Source organism: Montipora capricornis, chromosome 5 (assembly GCF_036669925.1).
Source record: "Montipora capricornis isolate CH-2021 chromosome 5, ASM3666992v2, whole genome shotgun sequence".
Taxonomy (NCBI): domain Eukaryota; kingdom Metazoa; phylum Cnidaria; class Anthozoa; order Scleractinia; family Acroporidae; genus Montipora; species Montipora capricornis.
The window spans coordinates 18,733,945-18,753,944 of NC_090887.1; the positions used below are offsets into that span (position 1 = coordinate 18,733,945).

The window sequence follows — 20,000 nt, forward strand, 5'->3', positions numbered from 1 at the left end:
ACTAGGTTTAAGTGGTTTAGAACTATATTCTCGTTGGGTGCCCCTGATATATAAGCCTGGCGACAAGAGGATTTGAACCTTTTCGTGCCTCCGCAAGCAAAGAAAAGATTTCCGGACGGGAGGACTGTTTCCCAAGGTATACAATGATTTTCGCAGCACTCAAATTAAACAAAGAGACACTCGCCAAGGAGAAAAAGACTTCCCAAAAAATTGATACAGAGTTTCGTTTCTCTGGAAGCAAATTTTTCTTCCACAACAAATGCATGTGCATGCGAACGGGAATTCAGTTAGGTTTTGCGGAGGCCATAAAAGTCTGTTCTTCAAATATTAACAATTCCATTGTTACCCTATATCATCAGTGTTTTCAAGGTTAAAGGCGAAAGAGGGAGATGGCTGGAGAAGGGAAGATTGGGTGAGATTGGACAGCCAGCACTAATTGTTTCTCCAAGATGAGAGCTAAAATAAGTTGTTATTTCGGACTGAATTCTTTTTTATGTGCTGAATGTGAAAAAAGTTCGTTTGTTCCTTGTAATTATAATTGTTACTTACAGATTCTCCAAGTTTTTTAGACATGTAAACATGTTTGAGTTAAGAGTTTCTATTTTGTTGCCAGAAAGCCCCCTACAGGATTACAAACAAAAGAATATAAAAACATAATTCTCTTCATTATAAGTAACTAGATTTGTTAAAATCGCGTAAGTTCTTGGCAGTACTGGGCAAAGTCCCTTTGACTTAAGCGCTCAGTGCTCTTGCTTAAGGATAAGGCCTACTAATTTATGATTATGCAAGGAAATATAGATCTCAACAAGTGCTATTGAAATCCAAAAAGAAAATTGGGGACAACCACGCATTTTTCAAAGATAATTGATGACTAATATTTGTAAAAAGCTATAAAATACAAAGCAATGTACAGCGTTCTTTCTCGAATTAAGGCTTGTACTAAAATTATCTCTCAAAAATGCATAGTTACCCCCAATTTTCTTTTGGGATACCAAGAGTACTTACTGAAATCTACTTTCTCCGGATAGTTTTAAACCGCGCAAAAACATCTCTGGATTAGTAAGCATCACCTATAGGAAACCCATTTGTCTCGAGATGCGCAGAACGGATGCGCAATCACAATAGTAGGCACCGTCCTTAAATGGCCTCATATACCATAAGCCTTTTTGAGACATCACTGCCAAGCCAGCCATATGCCTGATCACAACACCGGGAAATCCGTGCCTTGCTCTTATCAAATAGCGTGTGGGAACTTAAAAGTTTATGATCATGGGTTGTGAGACGCGGCCTAAGGTTTACAGTCCTTATCCGAGAAAACTTGAAAGGGGTCTGACCATTTGCAGATGCAATTTACAAAGGTAGTACTTTCCCCTCAGTTATTTAAAGACCTTGAGAGTTAGTCCGGTCGCGACCTCCTGCAGATCCCTTTATTCGAGAAAGAACGCTATACATTTTCTAGTTCGGTAGGTACTTGGTGTCTCTTTTTCTATTGTTTCAAATTTGTTTAAACAAGTTATAAAACGTTCAGTAATTATACAATTACCTTACCCTAACCCTAACGCTCAACCCTAATCCTAACCCTGAAGGTTTTACCGTGTTTAGATAATTTTATGCAATAGATAACCACGTATCTTCCGCTAATTCGATGCTCAAGCAACTGACCCAGTCTGCACGCAGGCTCCCCGCGAATTGAAAAGCGCGCGATCAACATCTGGGGAATTGGAGCGAGCACCAGTTCCCCAGCTGTTGATGGCGCGCCATTTGACGCACGGAGAGCCTGTTTACAGTTTACCAACTGACCCATCCGATTAACGTCTTTTTTAAAACGAAAATCCGAAAGACATTTGTCAGGCAAAAGAAAATGACATCAAAATCACCAGTGTATTCAACTTGATATAGTTTCCCTCGAGTGACATCTCTAATAATTATAAAAGATTTGATGACGGGAACACATGAGCCCAATAAATTGACCTGCTTCCACCTGAGTGGCTTCATAGCTCAGTTGAAAGAGAACTGCATCTGTATCGCAGAGGTCATGGGTTCGATTCCCATTGGAATCACCTGAATTCTTCAGGTGACAACAGATAAGAAAAAATTGCTCAAATTGTGCAGTTAAAAGTGCAAGGCTCGCTTCACTCTTCGTCTGTAACCCGCACTTCATATATATATTAAACACTTAATGACTGGTCCCGAGGGAAACAGTTTATTTTTTGCTCCCGAGAATCTCAATGTTTCCTCGAGGCGCAGCCGAGGGGAAACATTGAGATTCGAGGGAAAAAAATGAACTGTTTCCGAGGGACCAGTCATTAAGTCATTTGTTATATAGCACAAAAAAAAAAACGTGCAACGGCAACAGCACCGGCGGTCGTCGGTTAACATTCGCGGGTAACAGTGCACTGTTACCCTCTGACGTCAGAGATTTTGCACTGTTGCCCGCTAAGAGACTTTTGGCGGGAAACAGTTTTATAGTTAGATGTCGTGTGACCTCAAAGTAACCACTGAGGGCACGCGCTGCTGAGGGGAAAAACTCAGGTATAAAAAAATAATAATGATAATATTTTCCCACCAAGCTTTAAGTTTCTCTGATCTTTTGCCTCTTTTTCTCAAATGACCTATCCAAACGTCTTTTCTTTTTTGCTTTTTCCTTGACTTTTTAGATTTCTTTAATTATTTCTCTTATTCTTTGTGGTCTTTTTCCATTTTTTTTCTTTATATCTTAAATAAAATCTTTTTCTTTTTCTTGAGAAAATACCCATTTTTAGTATTTCAAAACTGACGCGTCTTTTTCTCTAATCACAGAGATGGTATATGAGTCTCTATCGCATTTTTATACTTACAATTCTGTAATGATTTCTGTTTTAGTGCATGGTTCCGACCAGAAAGTCTTGCAGCCATTGTCGATAATTTTACTATAAAATATAAGAAAAGAAAACAAATCATAGCTCTACAACGACGATGATATAAATTTATTATCAATGCACGAGATAGTGAGCTTTCTGATCAAACAGGGGTCTAGCGGATAAACACATTTACAGGATGTTATAGCTGTGTTTACTGAAGTGTAAACAGCAGTTTTTCGATTCAGAAACGTGAGAGGACTGGGACGAGTTTCTCATACTTGCTTGGATTGAAAATCTAAACTCTTCAACTGAAATGTTACCAAATGAAAAGCTATCCAGCCAAGTTTGAGAGTTTTCTACGGAAAATTGGCCAAATGGGAGACTTGCAAAAGTTGCAAAAACCCATACAAACCCTTATAATTTTGTGGCATGGTTAGGTGATATTTGAAGATATATTATTTCACCATTTTCCTCCTCTAAATACATCTATTCTTGGTAAAGACTCTCAAACTTGGTTGATCTTTCATTTGATTGTCTTAGTTTTTTAAACAAACGGAAAACAACCAAACTCGTCCCAGTCCTCTCACGTTTCTGAAATGGCCTATAACCACTCTTACTTGACTCAGCACCCGCGTATTTTCGTACTAAGCGTCGGCTGTATTTGCTTTGCGTTGTGATTGATTTATTTTATTGCCTGCTTCCACTGCAATTTGTCGAAGTAATTACACTTTGTTAATCTCAGCCAATCACAGTCAAGAGCAAATTAAACCAATCATGACTTGCTTGCGCGTATTTTCTGTCGATTTTAACACGTGCAGTAGCCCTACTGATGTTTTGCTAATGCGCTTAACACGACGATTGCTGCTTCTGTAACAGAAGATAGCCATCTCTTCAAAATTTTAGGGGTAAAAGCTTTGTTTTTGTGTTTGTCTGAGTAAAGTGAACATGGGATCGAGGCTACCCCACTCTTACAAACTCTCTTGAAAATTTCACATACCAAAGATCTTACTTAAGGCTATAGCTAATCTTATCCTGGTGTATATAGCACCTTAAGAGGAAACGAAACTGTTAGTCGAAAGCAATAACCTTTTTAATTATCCACTCAATGTGAAACCGGAAACATGTGGTGTCGTAAAATAATCAGAGTTTCCTTAGCCTTCAAAGGTAAGGAGACACTTACAAACTGTCCTTAAATTACATCCTCTGTGCGAAGAAAATGCGGCCGGAAACGCCCGCAACAAAGATGAAGTTCTCAGTGGCTGTCTACAGGTATAATATGTTAAAAAGTCACATTGATGAGAGCCGAGAACAGAAGCATATATAAGTACCATGCTCAGCGCGTTTTATTTGAATGGTCACTCTTCAGGAGTTCATCCACAGGATCAAAAGTTAGAACAGAGCGAAAGAAACGCAATTCTCGATAACTTTCATTTGAATGGTCACAATTTCAGGATTTCGCCCACCGGCTATGAAATGAAAACCACACATGTACAGCATAATCAACAGCACCACAGGAAAATCCGCCGGAGTAGCTTATATTTGAATGGTCATGCTTTTCGGATCTCACCCACAAAGTAAAAAATTAGAAACACCTTGCACCCTATCTATATGCACTCTGAACAACAGAAGAGGACATCTCAGTGATATTTGATTTAAATAGCCATTTTCAAAAACCCTGGACCGGATTTCTCCAAAAACTTCGACAAAAGTTGGAGTCACCTTTCATCCAGCTACAGTGAGGACACTGTTGAAAAAACTCGACAGCAAAAAAGGCTGATGAATTATCTGATTTCCAAATGTACACAAGAAAAAGCAGTGTAAAAATTGTGACAGTTTGTAGATGACCTATGAGCAAAAAGCCAATTTTATAGAAATTAAATTGTTATCATTACTATTTTACTTATATCGTGTAATCGTTCTTGCACGTTAATCGCACAATAGCAAGTGTCTTTGGTTAATATTTACTTTCTGCGTCGAACTCTGATGTGATAGCTAGAATTAGTAAGCCGCACAAAATGCTAACGACATCAAGTAATCTGTTTCCAGCATCGGTGACAACTATTTCAATCTGTAAATATACAAAGACCTTTATGCTTTAAACTTTAAACACCCTTCATAAATACGGGATTTTGTTTACAGGTGATGTGTGATCATAGCTGATCTTACTTAGTACATCGATATGTAAATAATTATTATACACATAATACTTACACTATGGTCGAATTAAATTCCATATGCTCTGCAACAGAGCAGTTTGTGATCGCTTGGGCTGATGCAAGTATGGCTAAAATCGGCAGAAGCGTGAATGCGAGCAACATCTCATTCGTATCCGCTAGATTCCCGTGGGCGAGGAGAAATGTCGAAGCACCTGAGAAAACACACAGATGTGATCGTTAAGAACATCAAACTGTAAATTCATAAACATGTACTTTTGAGATGTATGTTTACTTATGGTTCAAATAGCGCGTCAATCAACTGCATGATTTGATAGTCAAGAGGCCAAATTATAGCCTCAAGAGATGAATATCTTGCCACACTGATCGTTCTATTTTTATAGGCATTAGTTAACGTATTCAATCTTGTTCTATTGAGATTGCGAAGGAGCTTTCATAAGAGTTCTTTGAAAAACAAAAGGCAATTCATCAGCATGTATAAAGCCTCTGTTAATGCTTGCACGCTTTACAATATTAAAACAAATTCTAACTTATCTTTTGGATTGTTTCCGAATCCTGGGCTACAACGATTGTCATGACAAATTAAACTCCTGCTAATTGATTTTGCTAGGAAATTACTTTCCTTGTGGGATATTTTCGAATCACTGTGGCTGCGAAAATCATTGTCGGTACTTTACTGTAAAATGCAAATTAAAGGACAAAAAACAAAAAGGGGACGACAATCGAATCAATATTGGGTATTTTTCAATCAAACACTGCCTACACTTTGAGCTTTGGTCTTCTCCGGTATTTAGATGTTTGTAAAGGAAGTAACTTCCTGTTCGAAAATTAAAACTCGACGAGATTTAAGAACGTAAATGCAGCCCCGTTGCTGGAATTTCAAAACACAATTACAGTACTTAGACAAAGCCTTGCCTTATCACATACTTCTAAAAATAAACAAGAATACTATCAGTTGCGCAAACTCGTTTATTTGCCCTTACGACTTACAGCGGAGTTGGATCGGTCTGAACTAATTCTACTCTGTTGTTAAAGAAGGTAAGTGTGAACAGCCACGGTTAAACCGACTTTTCAGGAGTTTAAGAAGCTGATGCTGTCTTCTTTCCAAAGAGGTCGAAATCGCAAACCAAAACTGTGAAGTACGAGTTTCTCTAAGTTTTTCTCGGGAGAAATCATGTTATTCCTTCGTTGAGCAAACCCCAGTCTGCGCGCATCAGTAAAGAACAGTTTACTTTCCAAAAATTAACCCGAGTTTCAGACACAGCCTGAATATGTGAACACCTGGTTGACTTGGCGAGTTGGTCAAGCTATTCAGCTACAAAGCGAGGGGAATTATGATCTTAACATTCGACTGTGCAAGTCTAATCATCATGCATATTTGATGACGTTCGCCTAGCTTTTTTGCTCAAACATTCCACGCAACCATAGTGTTTCATGAACAACTGAATTGCTGTGAGGCTCATACTTTTAAGGTGACACTTCAGGTGCGATCTGAAAGGCCAGCAAGAAGTTGCCAGCAATAGACGTAATCGGCTAACTCAATGTTGTACCCAATTCAAGTCTCCCGGGATTAAGATTCTTTGTGTGTTGTATTTGCATGATAATGTAGCATTCATATGTAAATGATATGGAAATACCTGGAACAAAACGTTTTATTCCCAAAGGGTTTGAATTGGGTACAACATTGAGTTAGCCAATTAGGTCTATATGTGTCTGACCAGCGCACAACACTAGACAATATTATTTCCGATCACTCCACTGAAAACAACACGAAGAACAAAGCCAAGCGAAACAAGAAATTAAAGAAAAAATAATTTTAGATGCACCGTACAAATGAAAATAAGAAAATGCAATGCAATGACTAAAAAAAAGAACAAAAAAAAAAAAGGGCGAGAAAAAGCGGGAAGTTAAAACACAAATAACGTCACTCCCTCTCCCTCTTCCTCTCCCCCTCCCCCTCTTAATCTCTCTCTTGATTACCGAATGGAGCACGTACAAAAGATAGACTGCTTCACTCCATCCTAACGATAAAATATTAGCTTTAAATTTGAATCGATAACATTGAACAAACGGAAGGCAGCTGCTTATCTATGTTTATGTAGAAAACAATTAAGCCGTAATTACTCGCATGGCATGTTACGAGCGACAAGTTGGATGAAGCTTGATTCGAGTAATGAGGTCAACTTATCACTTTTGTAAATACTCCTTTCTTCGAAGCAGTTTTATATTCTTTTCTCAGTGATTTTTTGCGTAAGGTACAAAGCGTCTGGTAAAAGTTTGTATAGGTTTAATGTTTTTAGCTTCGAAAAATAGAACACCAAAAGTAGATAGCCTTATTGACAAAAAAGTGACTTGCTATCGAATTCACCTGTCTGCTAAGGTCATACATTTGTTAACTATATTTTTACTACCCCTATTTAATTTATTTACTATTTTTCTACTAATTAAAAATTATGGATTGTAAGGTACAAAACTAAGACTAATATTAAGAACAAGAATTCTTTTAGTCCACTGAAATCGAATAACATTCAAATAACATTCAGAGTTCAAGAACGACATAAAGGCTTGCAGCGATATTTTGGAAATCGTGATAGCTTTTCTTTTTTTTTATTAGACGGCGTTGGACCTACTTATACCAAGATCCTTGAACAGTGATAGGGCGCTATTTGCCGCGATAAATACCCGGCTGAGCAATTGCAAAACACGCTATTCAATTCTCCGGTCTTGACATGAAATAAAACACAAAAAGCGGTGATGAACATGGCTGTTTGTGTTTTGCTTGTACTCAAGGCCAAGGTGGCTTAAGAGCAAGAATATGGTACATTTTGTGACCAGTCTTGACATATTTTATGTTCCTAGGACATCACTCCATTTCATAAACTAGTCCGACATGCATCGTTGATTAAAATAAGAGACGAAGCCCTCTGACAGACATCGTGGTTGACGTGACTAGAGGTCGCAATGAGTCCTGGAAACCGAAAAGCGACCTACAGATTCGATGGCTACGCCAACAAAAGCAACGATTTATTGCTTGTCTTTGACGAAAAAGCATATAACCTTGAAAAAAACTAAAAATAAGACAAACTTCCTTTCTTAAGGGTGCATCTCCACGGCATGTTTTGAACAGGGAATGTTTACCCAAGCTTTGTTTGAGTAGGAAATATATATATGGCAGTCACAGCGAAGACTTAAAACATCGATCAGATTTTCGGTTGCAAAAAAAAAAACTGACAGGTATTCTAAAGAGGGAGCTTACACTATGCATAAGACGATCCAGTTAATTTCAAAAAATATTCTCCTTTTTCTAAAATGGGACAAGTCATTGATTAAACACCGAAGATCGAATAAAATTGTGATTGTTTTGTTTGAAGTAAAACAAGGAAGATTAAGAATTCTGAGGTTTTTGAAAGTTGCATTATCCAGCGGTAGAATAATTTAGTTACCTGAAACAGCATTCTTTTCTTTCCTAGAGTCTGAAGGAAACAATGCATGCAGAAAGTTTTCGATGGCCACAACGCATTCATAAGTGACATTGCTCCCACACCACCTACCGCTGAATGTTCTGCCAAGAGACAATTTGTTAACCAGTTCAACTCCACTGCCAACTGCGATTGGTTCGTGTCTCGAGCGCACGGAAGGTGGCTGACATTGAGCAAATAACAGAGCAAATAAGCGACAGCTGAGCAATAGTTTTTCCATAAAGCAAAATAAGTAAAGTAATCTTTTTTTCATAAAGTCGAGCAAAAATTAGCTAGAATTGACAAGTACAAGCGGAGCCAGGATGCGACCTAATTTAGCATTATATTTTAAAAATTCATAGTTTTGCTTGTTCAAATTTTTCTTGGGATTGCCTCTTACACTAACATTGAATAAATCCGAGAAAACGAGCTATAACTGGACTCATGTCTAATCTTTTTTATTTCACCTTTGAAGACTAGAAATAAAAGAGGAAAAATTGAATCGAATTACTATCCATGATAAACCTAGGTGACCCCTTTTAAAACTCAAGACAGTTCAGTTGTGATTATATGAAATAGTAAAGTCGTCATATCTTTGGAGGCTCAAAAGGATTTTCAGCAAACCACAAACGCCACAAACGCAATTCAAAATGGTCACCAGAAATAAACAAATACCGCTAAATTCGCTCACCTTTCTTCTATTTCCTGTATATATATGGAATATAGACATCTCCTATTCACGAAACTACGAAAATTGTACACATACGGTTTAATGGTCACTTAAATCCGTTTGTGTTGGTCTGTAGCTCCACTCGCGCTTGCACTCGAAAGAGCGGGCGACGCATGCGTAAGTGCTGATCTTAATCTTAATTTTAAAAAAACCCCTTAATTTTTTTCCTGATTTTGCAACTTTACTCGTTTATATCTCTGCTTCCGGACGGCGAATTTTTTTTCATTTTTTGCATGTTAGCTTAGATTAATTTGAATCGTTTATCTTTCAAACTAAAAAAAAAAAATTATGTGGGTGAAAAAAAAAATTGAGACATTCAAAAAAAAAAAATTTTCTGAAAAACTGACCCACAGATTTTGTTGAATTTTAAATATTTTAGAGATTATTTCTAACATTATCTGGTAATGCTGAATGGGAAGATTTCACCGTCCGTTTTTTCAAAAAAAAAATTTCTTGATTTTAAGGCTCAAAGAAATGCATTATATCGTTTCCATGGCGATGTTATTTTGGAGGAAAATGTAATGTGAGAAATCTATGATGGGTACTTAATACCCTGGCCAAATTTCGTCTTGATATGATTACTCTAACTGTGTCTAAGGACAGAATATGTTTATTTGTTGAAAACAAGAGAAACTATTTCGAGCCTCCTTAATGTAAAACAAAGTAGTCGTTTTCCAGCAAAGCTCCGGCGAAGCCTTTTGAATGGTTCAACAGCGGTCGTAATATTTCGAATAAACTTTCGACAGTCTGGCGATGTGCTGTAACACCACAAGAAACGTTCTTTTTAACTGTCCCGTTCTTTTCTGCACGGCCTTCGAGAAAATCCAGAAATCCGAAAGAGGGCTAATTGGACTTACGAAAAAATACGACACGAAAATCTTTACACGGTACAGTGCTTAAATTCAGCTCAAAGGTTTTCTGCGGTTTCCAAGAGATTATGGAATTCAAGATAGCGGCTTTAAGAAGGCAGCTCTGTCATTTGAACGTTACGATACCACCAACTTGAAATACAAATACATTAGAATATTTCGAGGGACATTGGTTGGTAAAAATAACAAAGACGAAATCTCCCCCTCCCGTTTCCCCTCATAACAATAGAACATCTTCAGAAATTGGCTGCCGTAATCAGCTTTTTTTCCTTTATAACGCAAAAAACCGAACAATTTAAAGAAGGCGAAATCTTCCACTTTCACGGACTCCTCGTGATAATAAGGAATCTTTAGAGTTTGGCTACTTTAAGGTTCAACATTTATTCAAACGGTTTCTATCCTAAGAACAGAATAACAATTGAGTAGCAAAAAATTTTTCTAAGATTTCCGTTTCACCAAAAGACTGATTCAAGAGAAACTGTAGAGCCACTTTTACCGTCTTCACCTAATTATCATGAAAATGGCAAACAAAAGTTATAATAAATTGCATGCTTCAGGGTCAGATAAATGACATCTGCGAGAAAAAAACCTTTGATCACATAGACTATAATGATCGAATAGACCGAATGCAAAAATTAATGGCGACTAATAAATTACCATAATATCTTTTTTTGCTAAGTAGCTCGTTTTATTTACCTTTTCACATTACGGAGATAAAAGCAAAAATTCGTTGGTTGTCATTTCTGGATTCGGTCCATAGAGAGAAGAACAAGGTTGTACCGATTTAAGCAACGTTCAAGAGAGCATAGCTCACAGAAAACAAGCAAAAAATTACTGGGTAGTTAAATACTCAAATAAAAAGACCCTTGGTCCTATAAAGCTCTGCAAATTTTCTAATTTTTAATTTCCGTATCAGCTTAACATCAACACCTGAATCAATAAAATTTCCGAAAAAGAAATGTTCTTACTGCCCTGATATTTGCTTTCCTTGCAGGTTAATTTGAAGCTTTTTTCATTCGTGGTTTCCACATCGGTTGTTTCAATTAATTATCGTCTTCTACAAATGACCGCTAAAAAATTGCAGAAGTTACCAGCAAAAATTGTTCATTTCAAATGTTTCTTTTTCATCAAGATCACAGAAAAGAAAGGTTTTCTTTATAACCGGCGCTAGGACGCTTCCACATTGTAAGAATACTGAATGAACATCTTTTGTTCAGAAAATAAAAACCTCGTAAGAACATATTGATCGCATTGCTTGTGATGGAACAGGTGAAACAATTTTGACTTAAACACAAGAGAGCAATAATGTTAGATACCTTGGAATTTCAGTCCGTTTGGTGATCAGCAGAAAATGGCTCAGTGGTTCCCGTCTTCAGTAAATTGTGCTTGAAGGCCAGAGATATTGCTTCGCCGTATTCAAAGTTCAGAATAAAGTTCAGAATAAACACAAAATCTGCATGAATTAGTTTCGTGAGTTGAAATATGCATGCGTTTGTAAACAAAATGCGGTGCTGCTTTAATTAACCATTTTATACCTTCAGGGAATCATCACCTAACTGCGGTAACCTCGACAAAAAGAATGAATATTCATCCTTCAGCTATAAGAGGATTTTCGAAAAAAAAAATGGCTCAAACGAACCTTTTGCCTTTTTTCTGAATTCAAAGAGAAGGGGTTTCTAATTTCTGAAATCGATCAGTTTTATACCAGCTCCGACATTCGTCGCATTAGGCTTTTAAACACCTGTCTAAAAGCAGATATGGTTTGAAAGAGAATTGTTAATTTCACTACATAAACAGACAATACCAACAAAAAGGTTTCTAAATTTATAGAATGAATCCGATTATTTCGTGAAAGACTTGAAAGCGGTTGTCCAAGTTAAAATTTGGGGAAGATTATCGTTGTTGAATCTCTTCGATAAACAGTCACAATCACCAATACTGAAGTCGGAACAAAACACAACCATCTAGCTTTCATGCACGGGAGATAATCTGCCTGCTATTTATTTAAAAAGAAATATATACATAAAATGAGAACTTCAGAGTGTAATTACCTTGCTAACGCTCTATTTAGATTAGTTTGTATTAATAACAGATGCATATCCACCAAGACGTTAGACTTTTGAATATATATTCACTGTCACTGATTTTTCAACTGTAGTTATTGGAGTCCCCTCAGAAAATAAGAAGTGCAGAAAATCTGGAAATAACAATTCAACATCTGAGGAGAACGCGGCAAATTGGTTGCATTTCATGAATCGACAAACCAAGTTCAACATGACAGCCTCAGTGAATTGTGAAAACAGTATAAACAACGGTTTCTCGTCCAAAACTGTTGAGTTAAAAATTCACAAAAGAAACTCACTTAACTGGATTAATTCGTGAGCCGGAAATGTTTAAACGCGGGACATTCATTTTTGGCCTTTTCGCATTAACGGCGTTTCCAGCCAGTGCAGACATGAATACATTTTTCATCTGTTTTAGGTTAAACGAAGTGCCGCGTTTTTGTGAATTCTGTACGTTTGCGCGGGTTTTAACTTACTTGTGAGAGATGCGCGTAACTTACAAATCAAAAAGTATGCCCGAACCCGTGTTTCTAATTCCTTCAACAGTTCTCAAGTATGAAGTCACGTTACGCGCGAAACCGCCATCTTGGATCCGACATCTTGTTTTTCAATCGCTCCAAAACAACTGAAAGAATAAACTCTCACAAACGTACCTTTCACTTGTTAGCCAGTCAAACAGCTGAATATATCTAAATTGGTGTGTATGATAATTTCTTAAAACGACCTCAATTTTTCTTTCTATTATATGAAAATTAATAGTTGCATGACATATTCCACTCAGTTCGGTTTCTTTAAAAAAAAGTAGCTTAATCATGATTTAATAATCGGCGTAGGGTATTGCTAAACGTTAAATACCATTGAACACTCACCTGAGGTAAGACAGCTAATTCACTACCATAAAAATAACTTTCGATCCTACAACATACTGATCAAAGGAGCTATCTAAAGAAAGAATTACTGTTTTTTTTTTACCTTCAGTTTCCAATTAGTTGACTTTCATAACAAGAAAGACTCGGTAGTTCGTATATAACACGACTGAAGTTAAGTTTTAGTTCACATTTTAACTTGGTTGACCGTGAATCAGACAATTTTCTTAAGATTAATCTTAAATGAGTGTAACTGGTTTGCATTTATTCAAGACCCAAAGTTTCGAAACTCTTCTTTAAAAACACTTACCGCGGTATGTTATTCAGTCCTCGTCATAATTTCAATTACTCACGTCAGTCATACAGGTATTAAAAACGAAGTGTATTATTAGCTCAGGTGTGATCTTGACATAACACCAAATTCATATGACAGCCCAACAAAGAAATCCATAGTACTTTTTGGAGAATAAACGTTTCAATTTCTCGACCAGGTTGCTAACTATAATGCATGCCGATTAAATTTTAGACTGTGGCAAGACTCCGTGATAAAATGTTATTTTGAATATATATTGCCACTATTTTGACCTTTTTGCAGTAGGATGCTTGGAAAAAGGTAAGCCTCTTGAACTTATGCTGAGTACACTAGAACTGTTGCTGCAATCATGAAATGTGAGAATATGCGGCAGCAGTTCAATGTTCCATGTGGCTTCAATTGATACCTGTGTGCTGCATGAATCAGTTGCACAACCAGCAACCACAAAAAAGGAAAAATTGACAAAAAAAAAAAAAAACGATAAGGGGAGGAATATACCAAAGGGTTCCGACAAACCATAACAATACGTTTCAGGAATTCTTTCCCATATGTCATGCTGTTAGTTCTTAAATTATCTCTAACCAGTAGAATTTAAAGCAGTGAAAAAATATTTGCGTCGCATAGCATTGCCTGAAAGAAGCAATGTTTGACTTCTGTAGCATTAAAAAAAAAAATTCCCTCGGAGTACCTGTATCAACACTTGAGTTTCACTGGTCGCATGAAGGCGTTCAGTACCATTAAGAGGGCGGCGAAAACCTTATCTGTGCCCAACTGTACTGGCGGTTTTAGGATTTCTTGTTGGTGCAATTCGCGTACTTTCATTCAATGGCCAAAGAAAAATGGAAATTTTTCTCTTCAAATATAATAAATAAGCAATCCAAAGTCCTCGATCTAGCGTGATTCTTTCCGAATTTTGGTGAAATATATTTTATGATAATGATCAAAGAACAACTCCTACTCACTTCTTATTAAGATTAGCATATCAAAAACACATTTCAACAACTGCTTGCATTCTAAATTAGCCAATCGTTACGCCAGAAGCATTAGATATTTATCACTAAAACGTGTGCTTATTTAAACACACGTTATTTAAAACTAGTTCGGTTCGGATTCATTAGTGAATTTTTCAATATTTGTACACTTGTTTTCAGCTGGAGAAACAAAGAAACAGATCGAAGCGAAGCATTCCTCTTCAGTGAAATCGTATTGTCCTCAAGTTGTTCTCCCTCCAATTTGAATTTTTTTTACAAATGTCACAGCTGAAAGTAGGTTAATTTTGCAAATGAAACTGGAACTGAGTTTATGAAACTAAAACATCGACGTTCATGAAAAAACAAACGAACAAATGGAGGTGAAGCACTCCTGTTCAATGATGTCTTATTGTCCTCAAGTTGTTGTCCCTCCAATTTTAAAGAAGTCTTACAAATGTCACAGCTGAAGGTGTGTTAATTTTGGAAATGAAACTGGGACTGAGTTTTGACGTTCACGACCAGCTTTGTAACTGAAAATGGTTCACAAAAAGCTCTGTCAAAGATTAAGATGATTGGTTTAAAACAGGGAACAACATTAATTCAGGCCCTGTCCACACATATCCGGAACTTTTGAGAATCCGCAACTTTTTGTTGAAAAGTTTTGAATTCGCAAAGAATTGGAAGGCCTTATCCAGATATTTTCAAATTCGATGACGTTCCAAACTTAGATCCAGTCTTTACCGCGTAAATATTCAACATGGCCGCTGAACGAAAATGCTATGAGCGTGGACGGTCAAATTCGATTTGAATACTTAACGAGTGGAGGTGAAAGTTTTTAAATCCGCACATGAAAAGTTGGGCATTCAATATATTCGGATAAATGTGGACGGGGCCTCAGTTGTGAAGCATAAGGAACAAGAAGATCTAAAATTGCTAACCAAAAAGGGAGCAACTTCCTAAACGTTGCCAATGCTCCAAAATTTTGGCTAACAATTTGTTTGTCAACATGTTTAAGCGTTGAATAAGGATGAGACAATATTTATGGTTGGACGAATGTTGGACGGAATTTGTTTCATTAAAAATTTCGAGCGAAATGTAGGTGCAAGCGAAAGATATTAGAACGTTGTGGGCACATCAATAACCAACGGGCATCAAGTACCTAAACCCAAATCCGCTCCGCATGCAGGCCAACATAAATGCAAATATGTGGGATGTATTTACCCATGTGTTCCGAGCATCGCTACCTAGCGCTGCCAAATGATGCCCAGCGATATCTCAGGGGTGTATTTACAGTATTTACCCATGTGTTCCGAGCATCGCTACCTAGCGCTGCCAAATGATGCCCAGCGATATCTCAGCAATGTTGCAGACCCACTGGGCTCGCAACATGAATCACGTTTTATTAGCCAGCAAACTGAAGGTCTTCACTCACTTCATCATGATCAGTAGTTTGATAGGTCTATAAAAAGAGTTATTACGTAACTGTGTATCGCTTGAGCAAATTTATAAACCGTTCAGTTGTTAATCGTCCACTACCCTGAAAGGAAATAAGAAATTTCCCGTCTCAAGCCTGCTGTGAATTCAATTCATTCAAGATAAACATTTTTGTTCCCTTTGTGAAGTTTAGTCGACCTAAAAACTTAGTTTCTTAGTTAAACATCAGAACTGACCAATTTGGACTTACCTCGATGGAACGTGTAGGAAATTAACGTTAATATCACCCCAAAACACCCCAAAATCCTCGTTTATGAAGATTGCTTCTTCACACAATCCTGCCTTTCACAAACCAATGCCTTCCAATTTCGACAGTATCACCGAAATCAACCGCTCTCAAGCCATGGCTTGGATGCCGAGCTGAACTACATTTCCATTTATCGATTTCCCCTAAGATTCGCAGGTTGCAAACTAAGCTAAACTAGTGCTGTTGATCAGATACGACGTCCGATATGCCAATTTGTCGACCTAATCAACCGATCAGTCTTAATATAGTGTATCGAAATACAACCATGTTCTAATAAAGGTAATTTACGTATACTCTATATAAGGAAATAGAAAGAGACACCAGTCGGGAAAATTGGATGATTTCTAAATTAGCATTCCAGCTAATTGATTATGAATTACTGCTTTTCGTTTTAACGCCGCTCTAGAAGATACTAAGAGGAAAAAACACAGTCGTGGGAAACTGAAAACATTAATGGAGATGTCTGTCTTGAGACTTTCAATACTTTTTGTATTGGACTAATCAACTCCAGTAGCTTCCAGAATTTCACTCATCAACGGAACTGACCCGGCCAGCCGAATCCTCGATGAAATTAATGATTAACTTCTATTTCATCAACGTGGCCACGTAATCTTACGTATTCATGGTTAAAGCGGAGCCGGCCTACTATCGTTCAGACAAAAATGTTTAGCAAACGAAACCTTCTCGAAAAAAAAATCGTCAGTTTGATGACACGGGCCAATTGTGTGATGCCAGATTTCTTTGCTTTGTTCAATAGAGATTATCGACTCGTTAATTAAACTGTCAAAGCAAAACAGTCGGCCCCGGATACATATCGTTTGTAAATTTTTTTTGGAAACTTGACTCGATCAACACGGCAAGAGCATGCTCTTGTATCGAAGGGAAGGGAGTTGTGGAGGGTCGCTTAAGATTTCAAAATAGCTTTTGCTTTAAGCTGGCAAAAAAGCCACGAGGATCCACAGAGTCCCTCCAATATCAACCGGAAAAAACAAACATAGAATAAGAACAGCGATCATTTGATCGGATCAAACGGTCACTATACTTGTTCCTGTTTCAGCTGTATGATTTCGACGGCAATATTTTCATTTGCAATATATTATTCACGATATTTCCGGTAGTGATACCACTTCTAGCCTCATGAATTGTTAATTATGGTTTTCTACATATCTACATAATATTTTGACATTTCGATATTGATATTGTTGATTTCTTTTTTCTGGAATAGCCTGCGTGCAGACGGCGAATTTGAACTTGAACGGTATAAGTACCTTGTTATAGCGTTGAAGTTCTAAACATTGCGGTTACTTGGCAAAAGTATTCAAGAGGTTCTTAACACGAATAAGCCGATTTAGGGTGGCTTTAAGGGGTGTGTATTATTTATCTTCAACTAATTGAGACCTGACGCTGAATATTGTTATAAGCGAATATATTAAATATGACTAGCTCTTCTCTTATTTAATGATGAAATGGTATATGAACTGCGGATATGAAATCAAGTGAAGCTATGATCTTCGCAGTTGTGAACGCAATTTTTACAATTGCGTAGAGAAGCCTAAAAAATTCAGGACTTCAACGGGGTTTGAACCCGTGACCTCGCGATTCCGGTGCGACGCTCTAACCAACTGAGCTATGAAGCCACTGACGTTGGGAGCTGGTCATTTGTGGGTTCTAATAGTCCCGTGAGGAATGAATCAATGGTTCTAATGGTCCCGTGAGGAATGAATAGGGAGCTTAAGATCTACGACGGCGACGTCGACGAAAACGTCACCTCAAAATAGAACTTTGCTCTTGTAAAAGTCTTTCGCGATTATTCCATCTTGTTCACGTCATACAATGTGAGCGAAGTATCCTAAAAATAAATTGGTACGGACGGTTTCAGACTGAAAATAGAGAATAAAAGATTCTCTGTTGCATGCTAACGTTGTCGTCAAAACCTAAAATTTAGTGATTGCACGTCGTCGTCACGCAGAGAACCGCAAAAATATGAGCTAAAATCCGTGCCGCACGTGCAGCACGATTATTTATGCTCTTTTAACCAATGATATCATTGTTTCCTGGCGTTTTCGACGACGTCGTCGTCGTAGATCTTAAGCTCCCGATTCCGGTGCGACGCTCTAACGTTGAAGTCCTGAATTTTTCAGGCCTCTCTACGCAATTGTAAAAATTGCGTTCATAACTGCGAAGATCATAGCTTCACTTGACTTCTCTTATTTATTGGCGGAACTTGAGTCAAAGGTGGGCAGAAATCGGTCTTTCCGCTTCTTGAATATTGAGCACTTCCGCTTAAATTGTCGAGCAATCTGAGGGTAACGCCTGGTTTCCATATGATCTGGAACGGTCTGCCACCATCGGAAGCTGTGTGCGTTGGTCTTATCGCAGACGATCGTAAAGACAGGAGGCAAATCTTTCCATTAAAATCTGAAGCGATCGCAGACAAGCGTACCACTAATCCTCTGCGAAGCGAGGAGAAAAAGGAGCACACTTACTTCAAGTCTGATTGGACGTTTTTCAAGGTGAACAATAGCGTGTCACCGATAGCACACAGATCATCTCAGACACAAGTTTCCATTAAAAATTCTCTTAGTCGGAGGCGTCGTAATTTTCGGGAAAGTAGAACTAGATTCAACTTTCCCGATCATCCAGACCGTTTGCCGGAGATCGCCTATTATAACATCTTCCACAAATGTGAGATCACATTTTTTTCGTTTTTCATTTTAATTTTCCAGCCTATTTAATCCTATTTAGGCTTAACTGTTAGAAGTTCTAAAGGGTTTGGCTTAAATTGACTGTGACATTATTCGCATACATACAAAAACAAAGTAAATGGATTAGCTAAGTTACTTATCGCAACTAAGCCGTTAAAAAAAAGTTCGTGGTAATTTAAAACTGAATAACCGACGAGACTAAAGTGCCGGAAAGAGATAGGCCAACGTGATGTTGTACGGTAGCCTCGCAGCACCTACAAGGTCTCACCTGATTGGAGACCACCCTTGAGGTTTAACAAAAGAACAAGTAACAGAAACAATGGCCCTTTTGTTTTAGGCCTAGGATAACAGAAACAATGGCCCTTTTGTTTTAGGCCTAGGGCCATTGTTTCTGTTATTTGTTCTTTTGTTAAACCTCAAGGGTGGTCTCCAATCAGGTGAGACCTTGTAAGAGCTGCGAGGTGACCCACGTTGTAGCTGTTGGTTATGAGTAGGTTTGCGCCATTTGATATGCAATGCTTCCTTTATTACTGGGTTGCCAAACCCAGTCGGAATCTGCGTTGCATTTCGTCGTTTTTTATTCTTTTCCGTGTCGGTTAAAGTCTTGCCTGTCTCTCCCCTGCTTAGCGGTGTCTTTGTGCGTAGAGTTTTCTGTGCGTATTTTGTTAGGTTTGAGGGGGCTGGAGTATTGCGTAGATTTCTCTGGTGCACACGGGAGGACATTTAATTATTAACCTGGAATGGCGTCGAAAGTCATAGTAACGCGAATGGCGTTTTAGTGCATCTTTAAACAAAATATACCCTTATGGAGCTCAAGAATGGAACGTCAATTGGATAAACAACTTAGGCGGTGAAAAATAAATATCTGGAATCTTTAAAGAGACGAGTAATGGTCTTCGACAACAATTTCATTTTTCGCCGTTGGATATCAAGTAGGCTTTGTTTCTAATATTTTACTAAATTGGTACGATATACAACACTGAAGTCAAATGGCAATTCTTTTATGGATTTAACTGAAACATTGAAGGAATCGAACGCCTTGAATGCATCACTGTATTTACTGAAGTCGCATCCGGCTAAGTTGTCTGGCAAGTTACATTCATTTTGTGACTCAACTCTGCAAAGGTAAAAAAAAAATTGGAAATCTGACAGTGAAAAATTATTTGAATGAAAGCTTGTTGTCACTTTTGTGCTTTATTATTTTACTATCAAGGTTCTTTCGAGAAGGGTTTGATCTAAACTGTCAGAAATTTATTTAATTGCATATACT

General features: G+C 37.7%; 2 protein-coding genes across 4 annotated transcripts in view; both read right to left on the bottom strand.

Moving 5' to 3' along the window:
• Positions 1–20,000, bottom strand: part of LOC138049779 (probable glycoprotein hormone G-protein coupled receptor) — an 86,934-nt gene that overhangs the window by 26,763 nt on the left and 40,171 nt on the right. The gene's annotated exons all lie outside the window — the stretch shown is intronic.
• LOC138050096 (uncharacterized) lies at positions 2,834–9,379 on the bottom strand. The gene is made up of 4 exons (XM_068896571.1): positions 9,164–9,379; positions 8,566–8,656; positions 5,052–5,208; positions 2,834–2,909 (listed from the first exon to the last, which is right to left on the bottom strand). Exons 1-4 carry the CDS (start codon positions 9,200–9,202, stop codon positions 2,834–2,836), a joined length of 363 nt encoding a protein of 120 aa, XP_068752672.1. The 5' UTR covers positions 9,203–9,379.